Here is an 18,967-nt window from a genome sequence, read left to right as displayed (position 1 = left end):
CTTCTGATGTTTTTCCCCTCATGTGTCCCAGTTTGGATGTTTTCTGATCAGTGAACAACAAGAAGCTGCATGGAGTCACAGTTTTACCAATTCCAGACCTCATGAACGCGTCCTGCAACAGATCCCAGACCAGCCTGTAACCACACTGGGCCTCATCACGACACGGCTCATGCTCAGATTTGTTGTTAAAGCCACATTTTACACAAAAAAATATCCGTTTAACCACCAGCAGTTTGTTTCCTGGGACCAGTTAGCGTAATAGTCATGGTAGCACCAAACAGGAAGTGTTGCAGTTTTTTAGCTAAAAATGTTTGTGGATTAGTGATCATCCACCTGGATTAGGAAGACATGGATGACACCAGGCGACCCGGAGAGTTAGAGAACGGACGTTTCTGGACAGTTGTTAGCGGTCAGTCTCAGTTAGCGCCGAGCTAAATAAGCATGGCTAGCTCTTCCTGGAGTCCATCCATCTATCCATTGTCTTCCGCTTATTCCTATTCAGGGTGGGTGGAGCCTATCCCAGCGTCAACGGGCGAGAGGCGGGGTTCACCCTGGACAGGTCGCCAGTCCATGGCAGGGCCAACATACAGAGACGAACAGCCATTCACAGTCACAGTCACGCCCACGGTCAATTTAGAGTCTGGATTAACCTGGTCCCCAATTCACGAAGAAGAAATGCAGGAGGGAAAAACATCTTAGTGAGCTCAAGAAAACAATTAGTGAGTGCTTGGAAGCACACACCAGAATCTCTTCAACCAGACTTGTCCCGTCTTGTTTTCACCCCCACCAACCACTCAGCTTGTCACCTCCCCTCATGTTACCGCCTCTTACTGATTGTCTCATTACTCTGCTTGTGTTTGACTCTGTCGTTTCTTTCAGTTCCTTTGTTCACCCTCCTGCGTCTGATGTCTTTTCAGGTCGTCTCCGCCGTTCTGGCAGGTCAAGCTGTGCTGGTGTCTTGTTGTCTCGCCAGTGGGTCCTGTGACCCTGCGTGTGTTTCTTTGTTTAAGAAATAATGACCTCTTGTTTCACTGCATTTGGCTCATCCTGCTTCCACACTGCAGATCAGAGATTATTTTAAATGACTGTAATTGTTATATAATTGTACTTGATAGCATTACAGTCTGTTAGGGCTATGATTGACCAATTAGCCGTAATCACAAAGCACAGATGAGGCTGATGGGAAAGCTGACTGGTCATGAGTCTGAAAGGAACATGGCAACTTTTTGGGTGACGCCATCGACGTTCAGCCTTCTCAGAATCAGAGCATCACAGCTGGTAGCTTAGCACGGCGGCTGGTAGTGGGTGGGACGTGTTAGCATCATCGGAGCCGATGGACCCTAAAAATGCTTCCCCAAAATTGCCTCATTTTGAAGATGTAACAGAAAAAAAAAGTTAGCAAGTAAACCTTGCCAAGGTAACTGTAATCTCATTACTTATTTTTGAATGTAATCCTGATGAGCTATTTAACTTTTGATGGTGTCGTGTGTGACAAGCGACTGGGTTCTGGAGAGCCGATGACGGGTTCATGTAAACCAAGGGTTGTTGTTCGTTGTGACCTCAGAAGCAGAAATCCAGGAACGCTGGAGAAGTCATGACTTGGCTTTAATACAAGTGACACAAAACTATCATGAGTAAATATATGAAACTTTAAAAAGATCATGAGGGAATTCATCATTCAAATGTCAGGGTTTCAAATGCATCACGTGAAAGCCACTAAGCAGAAATGTAAACTACTGGAATCCCAATTTGAGGGGCATGATTGAGATTTATTTTCTTTTGAAAATATACCCATAAATTTGTCATATGAAAACAATTATACAACCTTGAATATTTTTATCACAACAGGTTCACACAAGTTAACACCCACATCCCTGCATTACAAAGGATTGCCCTTAAATGTTTTACTGTTTTTTTCCTCTAAACATTTAAAATATTTTTGTAACCAAATAAACCAAAAAAAAACAAAACAAACGATACAAGATTCCACTAGAACTTTCAAACTGCCACCTATGAAACAACCTCGGTACTCCAGGGAAGAACTGAAGTGGTGCCATGAAAGAGGAGCGAGGGAGGAGGGAAATTCAAGCCATAAATCAGTGAGGCTCAACTTTGTCTCATCCCAAAGAAAAACAGTTAATCTTTGCCATCGTGTTCGGCCACCGACTTCTTTTATATCGTATCAGGGGATTTGTCTGGCAGGAAAAACCACCTATGATTTATTACGTTATAAAACATGCCATTTTTATAGCTGGATCTTTCCCTCCTGGTAACACCCCTGACTAGTCCTGTGTGCTGGGAGGCGTGTAGCTGGAGCGAACGTCACCACGGAGCTCAGACTTCACGTGTTAATTACAGAGGGCAGGGTCCGAAATTAACACCCGCCACCCACCAAATGCTGGTAGATGTTGTGTGTGGTTTCGTTGAAAACTCAACTGATCAGATGTCTCCAGGCTGAGACCTGTGCAGTTGGGCAGACACACCTGTGCAGCTGGGCAGACACACCTGTGCAGACGAGCTGATCTACACCTGTGCAGCCGAGCTGATCCACACCTGTGCAGACGAGCTGATCCACACCTGTGCAGACGAGCTGATCCACACCTGTGCAGACGAGCTGATCCACACCTGTGCAGCCGAGCTGATCCACACCTGTGCAGCCGAGCTGATCCACACCTGTGCAGACGAGCTGATCCACACCTGTGCAGACGAGCTGATCTACACCTGTGCAGCCGAGCTGATCTACACTTGTGCAGCCGAGCTGATCCACACCTGTGCAGACGAGCTGATCTACACCTGTGCAGACGAGCTGATCTACACCTGTGCAGACGAGCTGATCTACACCTGTGCAGACTAGCTGATCTACACCTGTGCAGATGAGCTGATCCACACCTGTGCAGACGAGCTGATCCACACCTGTGCAGATGAGCTGATCTACACCTGTGCAGACTAGCTGATCTACACCTGTGCAGACTAGCTGATCTACACCTGTGAAGCCGAGCTGATCCACACCTGCTCTGGGACCGTTGGTTACACTCTCTATGAAACCTGTGTCTATAATTATGACACACAATGTGCATACCTGTAACGTGTTACAGACATGGGCTTAGTAGAAGGTGCAGCCAAACTCTTTCACCCTGCAGGACACGTCAACGGAGCTCAACTCTGGAGCTCACGAGTGTGAAGCGCCGGTTCTGACTGTGACGAGTGATGTCACGGTGCGCCTCATAGAGGACTGGGAGGTGGTTTAATAAGACGGAGCTTTTCTTGTCCTCCCCTGCTGAAACACATTTGTCATCACTGTCTTCTTCTGCTTCCTCTACAGCATTTTTAATAATCACACAGCGAAACAACATATTGATCCCATTCCTCAAAATGTAACAACATACTCAACTTGTTCCCTGCAGTCATCAGGCTGTCCTGCACTGTTAAATACTCAATATTATAAATATAAAACACGATTCATTACCACTGCTTTATTCACCACCTCAGTGTGTTGTCGTGGTGGGATGATGCGCGACACTGAAAGCTTGTACACAGGAAGTTTTCTTTTTTTGTCGGGTAAAAACATTTGGTGGGTAGTATTTTTAGTCGAGCAGACATTTGGCTGGTGATCTAAGAAGTTAATTTGGGACCCTGATGAGGGTGTAGAAGAGTTTAGAAAAATCTCCATCTAATGTTGAAAACTGATGTAGAATTTCTCTTGAGTATCATAAGAGTGATTTTTGCATACAAACACACAGTAGAGAACCCTCAACAGTGACAACACTGTCGTAACGTGACCTCAACAAGAACAAAGGCCTGGAAAAACGCTTTGGACCCCCGCCCTTGTAACTGTTCCATTCAATAAGAAAGGCAATGCGTGCACATGCACAAAGAAACACACAAATGCAACATGCGCACACCGATGCACGCACGTACGCACGCACACATGAACACAACACACGCCTTTCATACTGCAGCTAAGATGGGTATTAGACAATTTAGTCCTGACATGTAGCAGCGATGATAGCTCCGCTGCCAAACAAAGATGTCCCCCATCACTCCCAGCGGCGCCGTCCTTCACTTTGATGTCATGGTGAGTCGACAACATCATTACTCATCACATCACCACTGAAACACATGCCTAGTGCAGCACTAAATCACTCCCATATTGATATGTTGGTTATAGTAGTATATTCCATGTACTGTATGAGAACATTATTTCATATAAACACATCTACGGGTTCATATATCACTTTTATATTCACATGATCACAAGATCACCTTCATATCGACACCCACTATATTAGTACATCATTTTCATTTGTCACAAATCCACTGTGTCATAGAAAAACATCTTTGTCAGCTGATATGTGTGCACTGTGTTGCTGCTGCTGCTATTGTGTGTGTCCGTCTGCATCCGATTCATATCATTTTCATGTTGACCCGTCGGGGGCCGCTTGTTTCTGACACCTCGGTCGCCGCCCCGTTGGATTTGCGTGGGACGTACTCGATATCAAAGTTGCTCTTGTGACGTCCTTTGCCTCGGCTCCAAGCGAATAGAAGCAGGAAGCAGAAGATGACCACGCCTAGGAAGGACAGGCAGCCCATAGCTGTAGATATGATGATGGTCTTTATGTCTATGGGCGTGGTCATGTTGTACAGCAGCGTCCCGTTTGCCCACGTGCTGTTAGAGTCTGTCAAATGGTTTGAGCTCCTGTTGCTATAGTGAGATCTTTCCCCGTTGCCCAGGCTCTTCACAGCTAAAGAGGCCGACAGGCTCGCGTTGCCAGCAGGGTTACTGGCGATACACAAATACACTCCGCTGTCATGCAGCTCTGCTGCCTTGATCTCCAGGGTCCCGTCTGCTCGGACCTCCACCCTGCCACTGCTCTTGGTTGTGATGTAGCGTCTGTGAGGTGTAATCCAGACCACTGAAGGCTGCGGCGCTCCCTCTGCCATGCAGCTCAGACGCACAGGCTGACCCTCATCAGCCATCAGCAGCTGGGTTGTGTTGGGTCCGATCCGTGGCTTGGTGCAGGTCATGTACCTGGAGACCAGTGGTTCTTTGAGATCACGCAGCGGTTTTCCTATGAGGTGCTCGGGGGCACTGCACTCAGGCTGGATGTCTAGAATATGCAGGGAGGGGGGCTTGTGGCTATTTAGCAACCAAAGCAATCTGCAGTCACACACTAATGGGTTTCCACCCAGACAAAGTCTCTGGAGATTGTCTGGTGAAGCGAACACTCCCCTCTCCAGAGAGTCCAGGCGGTTCTGTGACACATCTAGTAGTTGCAAAGATTTGAGGCCCTCAAATGCAAAAGGCTCGATAGAAACCAGCTGAGCCCCTTGGAGACGGAGCTCCATCAGATGTGGGAGTGGGCCGAGCTCTCCTTGGTGTATGTGCTGGATGCGGCAGTAGGACAGATTGAGATGCGTGAGGTAGGGCAGGGTGCGCAGCGCTGCACCAGGGAAGGCAGACAGGTTGGTGTTGGTTATGAACAAGGTCGTGAGGTTCAGGCCGTGCAGTGAGAACGGAGGGAGAGTGTCCAGCAGGGGCCAGTAATCAATCTCTAGTCGGCGGAGACGTGAGAGCCTCTTAAAAGAAAAAGGCTTCAGGAAACTAATGCTCAGATGGCGCATGCGCAGTTCAACCAGGCTGTGCAGATGTGCCAGAGCATCTGTAGGGACCACCGTCAGATTAGACCTTTCCAGAGTCAGACTCTGGAGTCCTAGTAATCCTGTAAAGGCCCGCTGAGAGACAAAGACCAGTTCGTTGTCACCCACTTCTAGAGATGTCAACCGGCGCAGATCTTGGAAGGCATGATCCAGAAGAACCACCAGTCGGTTGTGGCTGAGGTCAAGGCGGGTGAGGTTGGTCAGGCCTGACAGCACACCGACAGGAACCAGCTGGAGCAAGTTACTGCGGAAGTTTAGTGAGCGGAGAGCAAGCTGAGAACGAAATGAGTTGGACTCCACCACACTGATGAGGTTGTCGCTGAGATCCAGATCCTCGAGCTGCTGGAACGAAGAGAAGTTGTCTGGTGTAATGATGCGTAGCTTGTTCTTGCTGAGATCCAAGACGCGCGTCTCAATGGGAATTCCCTCAGGGATAGTGGTCAGGCGTTTGCGGTGGCAGCTCACCGACTTGCTCTGGGCCGAGCACTCACATCGGGCAGGGCAGCTCAGGGCTGAGCTGGCGAGGAGAAGCAACAAAGCCCCTCCCAGAAAGAGGTGGCGATGGTGCAGGGCTGGGTATCGCATGTCTCCTTTACCCACGTTGCCCTCTGTCACGGCACAGCTTCGTATCCAAACAGAGCACCATCACGATCCGGCCCTGCCAGTGCATGAAAGAGAAACATATTAGAATCCTCATCTCTTCACCTGTTGGTGCGTCTCACCTTTCACACCTCACCTCCTTAAACCGTCTTTCCTGCCTTAATGAACTGCCCCTTTCCCTGGCAAAGTGGAAATAATGGAATTAAACTCTCAGAAGGGCAAGACACAGCAAGAGAAATATCAGCTACAGAAAAATGTGAATCACTGTGTTAGTACAAAAGGTTGCAGGCTAACTGGAGACGTCTCATGAGGAGGGAAGATATTTCAGCCTGGTGGCGAGAAATGACCCTCATTACACTGTGGTGAGGCGAAATGCCCAAGTGGCCATGTTGTGCCTGAGTGTGTCTACGCATTTTGCATCACCGATGGTGTGAGTGTGTGTGTGTGTGTGTGTGGGTGCAAGGGTTGGAAAAGTGTTAGAATAAAGAATACAACCAAAATCAGGAAGTGACATGGCAGCTCACACGCTCTCTGGGATGTATGGAAACTCATTCTTTTGACTTTGAAAAGTGATGCTCCAGCCATTAAATGTATTTTGCCTTATTTTCTTTCTTTTCTTTTCTTTTCTTGCATCTCTCCCTCGTGACTCTAGAATGCAGAAAGAGCCAGCCACGTTAGCTCGAAGCTAATGGAGACTGACAGCTAACAACAGTGAAACTGTCCATATTGACATATTATGAGATTACAAGACATCTTGACACAACTGGTTACCTCACTGTACATGCTGATACCTTTTAGTAAGTACTTGAAAGGAAAATGTACTTTTTGAGTGAAGTAGCGTCCTTTCCTACGTTGAATACGGTGATTTTCCGTATGAGTGTAAACGAACGGTTTTCCGAGGACTGCGCACATTTCAATTCAGCTTGGCATATTTTTCCAACCACTGTTTACCAGCCGTGTTCTCATTGAGAGTAGAACCCTCCTCACAAACAACCTGCCCCGTGGAACGTTCTGATGTGGGAGGTGTCATCATTATGATAATGTTGTTGAATCAGATTCAAGATGGAAGAACATCCGGCACATACCAGATGAGACACTTTCTCAGTCCTAACACCACACACGTGTTGTCGATCCGTTTCTGTGTTGGACAAACAAATGGATTAAAAGATTGAGCTGCGAAGCATAGAAATCAAATCCACTCAGAATGTTGATTACTGCATCACATGATGTACAAGTACAACCTCAGTACACTGATGCAGTTGTACAAGACTCAGGTGTGTCAGTCAGACTTGGGGGTTCTACACTGAAGTCAAAAGACAGGTTCAAGTGTGAAATGTTCACGTTGCTTCTTGAGTCCATCCAGTAGTCCAAAGCCCAAAATGACAACAACTAAAAAAAGGGGGAAAAAAGCAACGGATGCTGATAATCAAGAATCCTGAGCCAGCAAATGTCAGATATTCTGCTTGAAAAAAACCCATTTTCTTTCATTTCAATGGTGGTGTTCTTTCACGGCTCCTCACCGGTAATCACGCCAAATTTGAGGTGAAACATTTTAAGATAGTTGAGCAAAATAAGACACATAGACATTAAAAAGATTTAGAACTATGAATGACGTTCTTGTGATTGAATCCTTAATTTACATGTCTTTTTAGGGTTACTGTTCATTTTCCCCTCCGTTTTCACATTTTATAGAACATCGTTTGAATTTATGTCTTCAAATGAGGCTGTTTGCGCTTCCCAGGAAGCGCCGCTGACGCAGGCTAACGAGGGGCAGGATTCCAGGTTGAGCTGTGCAACGCTGTAATCTGAGCGAGCCGTTCGTCTCCACGGCGAGGCGAAGACATCGACCTTGACAGAAAAACACCTTCCAGCAGCTACAGGTTGTTGAATTGACAGATGGCTCGTCAGACAGAGAGCCTGACTATAATTGCCTCATTACCTGCGGTATCTGCATTCTGCTCATGGCTCTCTACGCCAATTAGGTGAGCAAAACATAATCTTTGAGTGGTGGAAATTTGAACGCACTCTCATAAAAGCCAAAGAAATGGAAGAAATATGAAAGGCGCCTTTAAAGTGCTTTTGCCTGGTTGCAGCGTTCTGTCAATCACAGCAAATCAAAATCCTGCCACGGTAAGCAGATGATGAGCGCGCGGCAGACACAAACCAGACTTTGATAGTGAAGTGAGTGACATTCAGAAAATAGCTTTGATGAGGCAGCAGCCACACTCACCGCTCTGCCGGGCTCAGCAGCTACTCTGCTCGCATCTCCACATCTCTTCCCTCGTCTTCCCCTCGCCGTTTCATCTCCCCGTCCTCCTGTTCACACATCTCCTGCCTAACTCCTTCTCTCTCCCCAGTCCTGGCCTGGCAAAAGCCCCAGATCGCTCATCAGTCCCTGCAGGCTGGAGGTTTTATCGATCGCAGCGCAGACACATCAGATGCCAGGAATGTAGCCTTTAACAAAGAGCAGGCCGTTGCCACAGCAACTACAAACCATTACTCCCATCCGCTCTATGTAGTCTGCCAATCAAATTAATGAAAAAAGGAAGAAATAGAGTAAGCAGGGGGACGGTTTCCTCATATTCCGTCAGCCTGAGAGCACAAATTGAAAACACTCCCAGAAATTCATTTTCATTGCCGTGGCAGAGCGAGTTTCAGGTGTTTTCAAGCTGTCATTCTGACTGCCTCGCTATTTGTCCACCTGTCTTGTTGCCCATCCATCTTCTGCTCTGGTAACTATCTCTGTCTGTCTACCTTATTATCCGTCCACACGCCTGCTTCTGTCTTTGTGTATTTATCAGTCAGCCTCTCTTCCTCTCTGTTTGAGAATTACAGTCCAGCTGCTGCTGCTGCTGCTGCAGAGGAGATGCGCTCAGAGTTGTGAGTTGTGCGTCAGTTGTGTGCGTCTTCACTCAGAGAGTCAGTGAACACAAACACGACAAGCTGGACGTGCATCTTAGAGAGGCTGGAGTCGTGGGATGGGAGAGGGAACCTCACCGTGAGCTTGAGGACAGAGGAGAAGCAGCCGCCCGCGGAGCTGAAGAAGCGATTCCATCTGCATCCCATCGTTCATTCGGTGCAAGAACAGCAACAAACAACACTTTTACCACGAAGGCAAACGGCACCAGATTTGGTGTGAGGCGGTTTTCATTTTCCCTTCTACTTTACTCATTTATGTTGAACCGCTTTTGTGAACCTACAGTAGAAAACCAGCTTCAAGCCCCTGGAACATTTGGCCACACCAGTAAATGTTGGTTTACACAGGAGGTTTGAAGATGAAACTTCAACCCTAAAATGATTCTGTGAGACAACAGGAACGCTTCAAAGTGAAGTAAAATGTATTATTAGTCGGATGATGAGCAGTGAAATATCAGCTCCTTAATCTGCTCGACAGTAAAACTGATGACCAAAAACAGGACTAAGACCAAAAAAAAGACATGCACGTTGTGATAAACTGGACTTGCGTGTAAACAGGTTAGAAATCATACTTCATTTAGTTCGTAACTTGATAAAGCAGAGAGACACGGATTCACTCGAGCAGATGTTTCAGTCTGAGCTCCTCTGGTGTTCAGCTGGAGGCGTCAGCACGGCGGCTGCCAGGAGAGAAAAGGTTCCAGGACAGATGGGAATAAATGTCCAGCCGTGGAAAGTCGGCCATTTTCCCGTGGAGATGCGTCATCTGTTCCACAGGCTTGCTAATTTGTTTGGTTTGTGATACAAAAGGTGAAGCAGATGAAAGTCTGATTGTAACCAGCTGTTGGGAGGCATAGTGCCACCTACTGTTGCGGAGGCAGACTGGCTGCCATCAGCAGATCAGTCGTCCACGTTTCAACTACAACTGCAGAACCACTGGCTGTGTTTAACCTGGTCTGAGTTAATCCCAGATTACCAGTCGGAAGATTTTCACTCAAAGTTTTGCACGGACTGACAACAGGATAGGAGACTGGATCTGCTCTCACTGGTTTGCAGTTAATTAAAGCGGCGCATCATTCCAGCTGCGGCGTCTGATCTGCAGATATTTTACAGGATGACATTTAGGAAAGCTGCAGCGATGTGAGCGGAGATCAGCGTGGGTTCACTGTCATCAACACTGAGGCTTCTAAATAATCTGGCTGGGTGGAGCTGAGAATACTGAACAGACGTGCATGACGACTGAATGAGTGGAGAACAGAGGCGTAAATGAAGGCGTGCTGGACGGTGCTCCTGCACGCCGTCATCCGCCGCAGTCCCAGCAAGAAGATTGACTGTTCTAAACATGTACTCTGAAGTCCAGTGACTTGTTCTCGTTCTGTTCTTTTTTGTGCCAGAAATGTTCTTCTTAAAGTGATACTTCATGCCAAACGTGTCCTCTGTCTTTCAAGTTCTCACTAGTAAGTTTCTTCAGCACACAAAGATGTTTTTCCCTCCTGCGTTACTTCTCTCCAGAAAGCAGGAAGAGCCAGCCATGTCCATTTAGCTGGAGGCTAATGGAGGCTGAGGGCAGCTAACACCTCCACTGTCATGTGACCTCTACTGCTGCCTCCGCCGGGCCGGCCTGGGCGGCACATTTACGTCACGGTATTTTTAGAGCACCGGGAGCCAACCGTGTCACGGGCAAGATGGAAAACAAAGAAGATCCTGCAGAATTCAGGGTAAATGGAAATGGTGAGGGGTCATGGAGAAGGGCAGCCTACGGGGTTGGGCGTTTTGGGATTTGGTTCTGAATTGGATTAGAGTCACAGTGAAACTGTAGAAAATCTGACAGCCGAAAAGGAGCTGTAGGGTGATGCATGAGTCACTGTGAGAGTGAGAGCGAGAAGAGGGGGAAGATAAAAGAGGCGAGTGGAAAATAAAGCAGGAATACATGAAGAGAGGAGCGACGCCACGCTTACAAGATGAGATAAAACCCTTGTTTGCTTGGCTTGAGTGTGATTTCTAATATGCTTTTAACCAAGAAAAGCCTGAAAAAGCGATTACAAGCCTTCCAGGAGATCTGGGGCTCCAGTGGCTGCACGTTGCTCCGATTCCACCGTCTCACATGTCAGGATGAGCGCCGTGAAATCCCTGTCCATCATCACAGCAGCGGCTGGAACTCATCTCAGGAACTTCATTGCACTGTGGCAGTTAGTTAAAAAAAAAACTGCTCTAAATAACGATATTGATCTCAGGCTTTTATGAATAAATTATGATTTTTATTGATGTCCCCCTTTTTTTTTTTTTTTTTTTGCCTTCAGGCCTCCATTAAAACTGACCTGACCGGCGGAGGACGTGCTGAATGTTGGCCTCACGATGCGTAACACGATATGATCGTGTCACAGGAGCTTGAATATTGAAGGATGCGGTGGAGGTGGAGGTGGAGCTGCCGCGACATCACCTGACACATGGCTGCCAGCAGCCAGACGCAGGGTTGTGTTGGAGACCAAGCAAAGTATGGCTCGATTGGTTTTATTGCCTCTGTTGGAGGAACGCAGCATTAAAGCTTCGTTTTTGTGGCTGGTCTGCATAATCATCCGGACTATAAATCCTTGCAGACACCAGGCTTTGAATTCATTTACATGCCTGCAATTATTTTGCACCCAAGCTCCTCAGGAAGAAGCAGAAGGAGCCATTATTATTTTACTCTGCATAAATCTTATCCTGCAACTACAAACTCTGCACATTTTACAGTTGTTTACCTCCTTAAAAAAAGCAAATATTTCTCTAAAGTTTTCATTTGTCACTTTGGATCAGTGGAGGCATAAAAAGGCTGCACGCATTCTATTGTTTCCCACTGAAATATTGAAGCGCGGCCTCTGTTTTGCTTCGCTCATTTCCAGATATAATAGCGCCATGAATAATGGAATTATTTCACATGAGAGGGTTCACATGTAGGCGATTACTGCTGCACTGTGAGCACATGACACAGTCTGCATGATAATTGACCTGAATGGACATGTCGTGAAACCAATCATCCTGTCAGGGCAGCTACGTGTTAATGCACAAACAATTTGCGTGCAAATCGCATTTACACGGCTGCAGTAAAACATGATGGTAGTTCACACGTACGGGTTCGACACGAAGGATGCAAATGTGATTCATCACTCGTTCATTTTTCGGCAACGTGGCTTTTCCTTCGATGTCAGGGACATTCGAGAGGAAAGTGAAAGAAAGGGTCTGCCGGCTCGTGCAGCAGGAAGGCTCCGCTAACACGCGTACATGCTAATGCTCTGTGTACTCAACCCAAATACTAACAAGCCAAACGCATTTTCTATTCTGGGATGTGTGGCAGTCTGCACACCCACTGACCACCCTGCCGAGTGCAAAATGTCAGTGGAGTTTTCAGGATGCTGCTGGGATTCAGGAGTTGAGTCGTGTTCTTCTCGGCTAATTAGTGCCTGTGCATTCAAAGTCTGCCAATTAAACAGCTCCTTTCTGCACCACTGGCCATGTTTCCTCCCCAGCGCCGCCTTGTTGAGCCATCAGCAGCGTCTTCCACCATGTGGCATGTTGGACGTCTGCAGTGTGGCAGGCTCGCCAGGGATGTTGCTTCACCCCACGGTCTCTAGATTTAGAAAAGTCCAGTTAATAGTTAATCAGTGTTTGCTGGTATGCACAGAGGGAAAGATGGAGGGGAGGAGAGGAGACAAGAGGAGGAGGAGGAGAGGAGAGACGAGAGGAGGAGGGGAGGCGAGCGTCCACTGGCTGAAACAAGAGCTCTGAGCCTCCATGCTGGTGACATGGATGATGATTCCAGCGGAGTGATGCCACAACAACACCAGCAACTCTTCACCCTGTTAAAAGTGTGTGTGTCTTTCTCGGATGTTCACCTCGCCACATAGACGGCAACTTAAAGGTCCCATGAAATAAAACTACAGTTTTACTCCTGATTGCTGGCGTGAACTTCACTCACTTGTCTTTCAATCTTTAACCTCAGAAGTCGATCGAGGGGAAGCTCTTGTTTACAATAAGATGCCGAGAATAAACGTAAAAACTGCAAGAAATAATGACAATACTATGTTATAATTTATGTCATGAAACAAATGTGAGTGCATTCAGAAAAGTAGGATATTAAAACCACGTTAGAACTGTGTGGTGGAATTATTGGTGCTGGGTTCACTGACACGTGATGTTTGGATGTGAGCTTCACGTCGAGCCACATGTCAAGGTATTTGTACTCTCAGTATTTTAATACCATAGTACATCGTGACAGAGTATTAAAAGAAAGTTGTATTATGTCGGTATGTCCTGTGGTGCTGAGTCAGCGAAGCAGTAAACCCAGCGACGTTCACGTTTCTGTTGACAGATGTCAAATATTTGTGAGGAAAACTCGTCGCTCTGTTTTAGCTCAACAAAAATTGGACGGATTTTATATCACATTTGCATTTTTACAGACTGAAATAAACAAAAGTAATGAGCCGTCATCGTTAGCCGTCAGTCTCCGTTCATCCATCCATTGTCTTCTGCTTATTCCTATTAAGGGTCATGGGGGGTGGAGCCTATCCCAGCAGCCTTCCCCCTGGACAGGTCACCAGTCCATGGCAGGGCCAACACATAGAGACAGACAACCATTGTCTCTCCCAGCCACGCCTACGGTCAATTTAGAGTCTGGATTAACCTGGTCCCTCTTGATGTCTTTGGACTGTGGAGGAAGCTGGAGTACCAGAGAGAACCCAGCAGGAACAGGGAGAACATGGAGACTCACCCAGAAAGACCCCGTGCTGCAGCCGGGGCTCCACCCACAACCTTCTTGCTGGGGGGCCACAGTGAGGACCACTGCTCCACCGTGCAGCCCAAGTCTCCGTTAGCTTCAAGCTAATTATACGCGGCTGGCTCCTCCTGCATCCTGGAGCGGCTACGACGTGAGGAGGAGGAGAAACACCTCAGTGGGCTGAGTTGTTCGTGGCAACTTGGAGGGGAAAAGGGTGAAGCATCCGTTTAACACAGAGTCGTTCCAATTTGAAATCAGAAAATCTTCTGGTGCTCAAACCTTCAACCAGGATCAATGTTAATTATCTCCTGCAGCACACGCCGCAGATTAATAATCCATTCATTCACACTCGCACACATAGCAATTTATAAAGCGACAAGAAATTAAGTGCTTATACTCGTTAAGTCATTAATGTTAGGAACAAAAAACTCCATTAAGATCCGTCGTCATTAATTCATGAAGCAGTTAAGAAGCTAATCTATTAGCGTCTCACCAAATAATCCCACTTGTGTTTTTTTCCCCTCTCCCTCAACATTAGCAAGAAACACGGTGAAATCCGTCGCTAACAGCAGTTGTGTATCAGTATTCATGCGACATCGGACCACTTGATATTCTCCCGGAGCGGCGGAGTCACTGAAGGACAGTCACACAGTAATCAGACCGAGTGAAATGATTGCTTGAAAAGACGCTTCATTTCAATGGCGGCTCCATGTTAAAGGAATAATCAGGTTTCCCACCGAGTGTTGACTGCCAATCTGCAGGTGTTTTGTAGATTCCTCCCCCTCCCTCTTAGAAATCAGAGTGTTACTTGAAGGACACTCGCCATATTAGGTTTCTGTCTAATTTTAGTCTCGGGAGGTAGAACTCATCCATTTTTCATGGTATAGGTTCTACCACCAGTGAGTCACAGGTCCTTTCCACCGCCAAAATGAGATTACGCCAGCTTCTCTGTAAACAACCTTCCCGCCATGTGTTTCGCGGTCGGGATTTCTGCCCGATGCTCGTGTTAAATACTAATAACTTTGTTTTTATAAAAACACCAAGAACGGCTGACATGCAAGGTTTTATTTTACCATTAAAAAAAAAAAAAAAAAGGTCTTTCAAAATATTGTGTCAGGTTTAATTTCCGATGACTCCAAACCACAAGGATGCAACTCACTTGAAAAGGTCAAGTGTTAAATTACAACGATGCTCTTTAGCTCTAAAAATAAAAGCAGGAAAAGCAGGCTGGAGACGGCAGCTGGTTCTTTGCTGCCAACACTTTCCTGTTTGCCACGAAACTCCAGGGAGGCATTTGTACTGTCCTGGTCCAGGCCTGTTACAATTACACGGCGCCCATATTGATCCTCCGTATCGATCAAAGCCCGTCCTTGATTTTAAGATTCAACAGACGCTTCGAGGGATTTCAGAGGAAATGAGAACAATGGAACGTTCTCTCACTCTGAAGCAGCGAGGAACCTCATAAATGAGACACTTTTATTTACTTTAAGGAGTGAAACATAAATGATGAAGTGTTTGAAAGGCTGATGAGTCGATGGGAGTGGGTCAGAGGGCCCGGTTCCTCTTCCGAGCAGAGGGACAACAGTGGACCTCCTGAAGGTTTGGCTGCCAGTTCATTCTTGGTTTTCCGTCCCATTGATTCAAGTCTGATTTCACCTGCGTGCTCAACTGTTGCAGCTGCTCAGTGCCAGACTTCTGCCTCCGTCGGGGAGGATGACTCATCGCTGGTGACGAAGGCTGAGTCCCGACAGGTGATTACCTCAGGACCTTGAAACTTCTTCTCATCAGTGTCTTACTAAAAATTAGACACGAATCTGCCCAACCCGACGGGTGCAGAGCGAGCGGTGCGTGTGGCTGCACAGTGGCGCCGGTGAGCAGCCATCAGGCTTCAGCTGCGAATGTCCCCACGTCAAGCAACCAAGACCTGGGAAACGGCAGCACGCCACCGCCACCAGGAGTGACAGCAGATGCAGCAAGTGTCCAGCGCCCCCTCCTGGCTGAGGATCCGGGGGGTTGAAAGACTTTCAGCCCAGCCCTTTTCCTGGGTCTCTGGGTTCAGACTGAGTGAAAACAGCTCCGTTTAGCTGCAGATTCACTGACAGCTCCAAAAGCAGGACGCGGGGACGTTTCACCTCCACTTTTTGCCTGTAAGCTGCAGAACTCTGAGTCAGCTGTTTTCTGTTGTTTTCTACTGATAATAGATGAGCCCGCTGACAGGGACCATGATCTGTAGTCAGCTGCTGGCAGCCAAAGCAAGATGGCTGCTGTATATAATGACCACCGCTTGAAAGCAATTAGTTTTCACAGGATCTGTTATACTTCCTGCCCTGATGCCCAGTAGTTTGGTCTGTGCTCGGCTCTCATTCCTGGAAAACCTCCATGTTGGTGCGTTCAGAACTTTAGCCTGCTAGCATTTATTAGCACCAGAGATCTGATGAAAGGCTGAACGCTGGAGCAGCTTCCTCTTAACTCACTACGTTCCCGCTGGCTCCTTATCGGTTTGTATTTGAGCAGAGAATTAAATAAACGGTGGCGGCGTTTATGTTCAAGCTTTCTTTCGGGAGGCATCAACTCTCGTAACTCTGGACCAACGCACCGGGAAGTAAAAACCTGATCATTTACTTGATTCTGCTCGACTTCCAGCCTGGAGATCAGAGATGCCGGATCTTTGGGTGTTTAATCTGATGACATGTTTTCATATTTGGACCAACTAAGCCTGCGTGGCTTCATGTGAGACTGTAATCTGTTACCGAGAAGACTTCAGGTCGAGGGATCAACGGCACTGACAAATCAACTCCAACCCCCCAAAATCCAATCAGGACAGGGGACAAGGCTTGGACGTGGCGGCAGCCACCTCAGTCCACAAAAACTAAAGATTAAAACAAACAGAAAATCCTCACAATGGGATAAAATAAAAAGTTCAAAGGTAAAACATGAGCATCAATCAAATTAAGCACGGTGAACAGGACTGCATTGCTGAGTTTCCCTCTCGTCCCTGTGCTCTGAAAGCAGGAACTGGATCTCGGAGCCCCGCGTGTTTCTCTTGTAGAGCACTGTTTAGTTAGCGTCATCTCTTTTTACATCCGACCCTCAGCGAGGGATTAAACAGTCCTCGCCGGCGCTGAATAACACGAGGGGATTAGCACTTTCGCCCGTCACCAAATCATTGTGACGGATTAACAATCTCCACTGTCACTCCCGAGAATTCAGTCCGGCTCTGAAGCCGCTCACAGCCAAGGTGACTCCTCGACCTCCTCTCACACTCTGGCGTGACGCTCAGCATGATGATGATGATGATGAAGCTCTGATGGACAGATCACGGACACTCAGGTGGGTTTACCTGTCACAGACTTAACCGGAGAAACCACGTCTGAGCTGAAACTGCAGACTCAAAGACAAGAAGAGATTGGTGACGGTGAGATGATTTTGAGACCCTGAAAGACGACGCGGCCTCAGTTTACTACATGAAGGGACTCAACATTGAACTGTTGCATGTTTTGAACAAGTTCAGTCGTGTTGGCAGGAACCGACTGAGGGAACGCGTTCCGTCTCCTAAGATGATGCGACACATTGGTTGTCCGGTGTCTGTAACATCCTGTTGTTGATGAAAATATTCCGAAGGTTGTTGAGCCCAACGTTCCACGTGAAACTGTCGGCAGGAGGTGATGTGAGGTAGCAGCCTCCATCGTCTGGGAAGCTGAGAGCGGTTCCATATTTCTGATGATTTGGAAGGAAAGCAGCGCTCCCTCATCCTGTAAATGCCCCCTGACTCCAGATGTGGGCTCCTCCGCGGGGGCAGGATCGATGCCGGCCTGCACCGGCGCCGGCCAGGACTAATGAGCTTCCTCGCCGCCTGCAGAGGATTTCTAATGATGATGATGTTGATTTTCCTTTAAGTCGAAGCTAATAACACACTTCTTAGTATATAATCTGCTCATTATTGTAGAGGTGGACGTAGTGCGTAACCCTGTGGGAACATGTCCTGCTTCGCCGCGTCAGCAGCGATGAGCTAGCTGACCAGCTGACGTCGGCGTGTGATTACATCTTAGTTTCACACCCTGATGAAAGTAGCTGCTCTGGTTCTGGACATGTGGCACGTCAGAGCTGTCCTCTCCCCCTCCCCCTCAACTGTCCACTAAACTACAAGTTACAATGAAGCTGCTAGCTGCGAGGCCTGCTAATGCCAGCGGCCAGACATGCTAGCAGTCCCTGCTCGTGGGGACAGTCAACTCGATGAAGCCATGGTTTCTGATGTTAAACCACAACAGGAGATATCTGAGCCAGAGGCAAATTGCAGGATGATTGACTGACGTGGAGCTAATCTGATGGTGGCGCAGTGAGGTGCTGCAGCTAGCGCTAACTTAGCATTCCTCACCATCAGCCAGCGGCTTACCTGGTCGGTGCTCACAGTCCAGCCACAGCGGTTGGGTCAACTTGATAAAAACCACCACAGATTAGAGGCTTAATCTCCTACATTTTTCACCTTCAATGCTTCAAATGTGCACAAACAAACAAACAACTGTCGGGTGGAGTGGTAGCACCACATCTCAAAGCTGTGTGTCTGATTGTCTAACATTAGGAACACTGGAAATCCAGAAGAATTGTGGTCATCGTGAAATAAGATTTTATTAACGTGGAGAAAGTAAAAGTACCTTAAAAATGTACCAATTCCCACTACTGGTACTGGTTCAAATCCATGATTGGATAACGCTTCTTCCCAGTCTGTCACATCTTTGGTCTCAACAACATAAAGCTGATTCTGCAGCTTCAGATATTTTACTATAAATCTGAAAGATTACATCCGTACCATCACGAGCTCTCTTTTTATATTTCTCCTTTTGCTTTTCACTGTATTCCTCGCCAGCTTTTTATTTGTAGACGCAATATGCCACATTTTGGATGGTAAATAATTCAGAGATTTTTGTAACAGCTAAGAGCTGCTTGCACTGATATCCTGGCTCAGATGTCAGATCTGCTCCAGACTCTTGTGGTTGCTTCTCAACAACACAAGTCCCAGAGTTTTTGTTCAGAGTGACATATTTA

At 47.2% G+C, this 18,967-nt stretch overlaps 1 protein-coding gene across 13 annotated transcripts in view; it reads right to left on the bottom strand.

Annotated features, from left to right (window-relative positions):
* Positions 1-1,690: 1,690 nt before the first annotated feature.
* lingo2b (leucine rich repeat and Ig domain containing 2b) overlaps positions 1,691-18,967 on the bottom strand; it is a 35,891-nt gene continuing 18,614 nt past the window's right edge. The window contains exons 1-6 of one of the 13 annotated variants that reach the window (XM_086182950.1): positions 9,747-11,182; positions 9,256-9,313; positions 8,489-8,778; positions 7,344-7,396; positions 6,395-6,437; positions 1,691-6,316 (exon numbers count right to left, since the gene is read on the bottom strand). In XM_086182950.1, the coding sequence (XP_086039076.1) occupies positions 4,405-6,243 (1,839 nt within the window). In that variant the 5' untranslated portion in view covers positions 6,244-6,316; positions 6,395-6,437; positions 7,344-7,396; ... (1 more) ...; positions 9,256-9,313; positions 9,747-11,182 and the 3' untranslated portion in view covers positions 1,691-4,404. The other 12 variants (XM_086182956.1, XM_086182952.1, XM_086182953.1 and 9 more) reach the window with 12 other exon arrangements.

This window comes from Aulostomus chinensis, chromosome 17 (assembly GCF_037954235.1).
Source record: "Aulostomus chinensis isolate RoL2024-O1b breed Wild chromosome 17, RoL_Achi_v1.0, whole genome shotgun sequence".
In the NCBI taxonomy this organism is placed as follows: Eukaryota; Metazoa; Chordata; class Actinopteri; order Syngnathiformes; family Aulostomidae; genus Aulostomus; species Aulostomus chinensis.
This window is presented reverse-complemented; position numbering and strand designations above follow the sequence as displayed.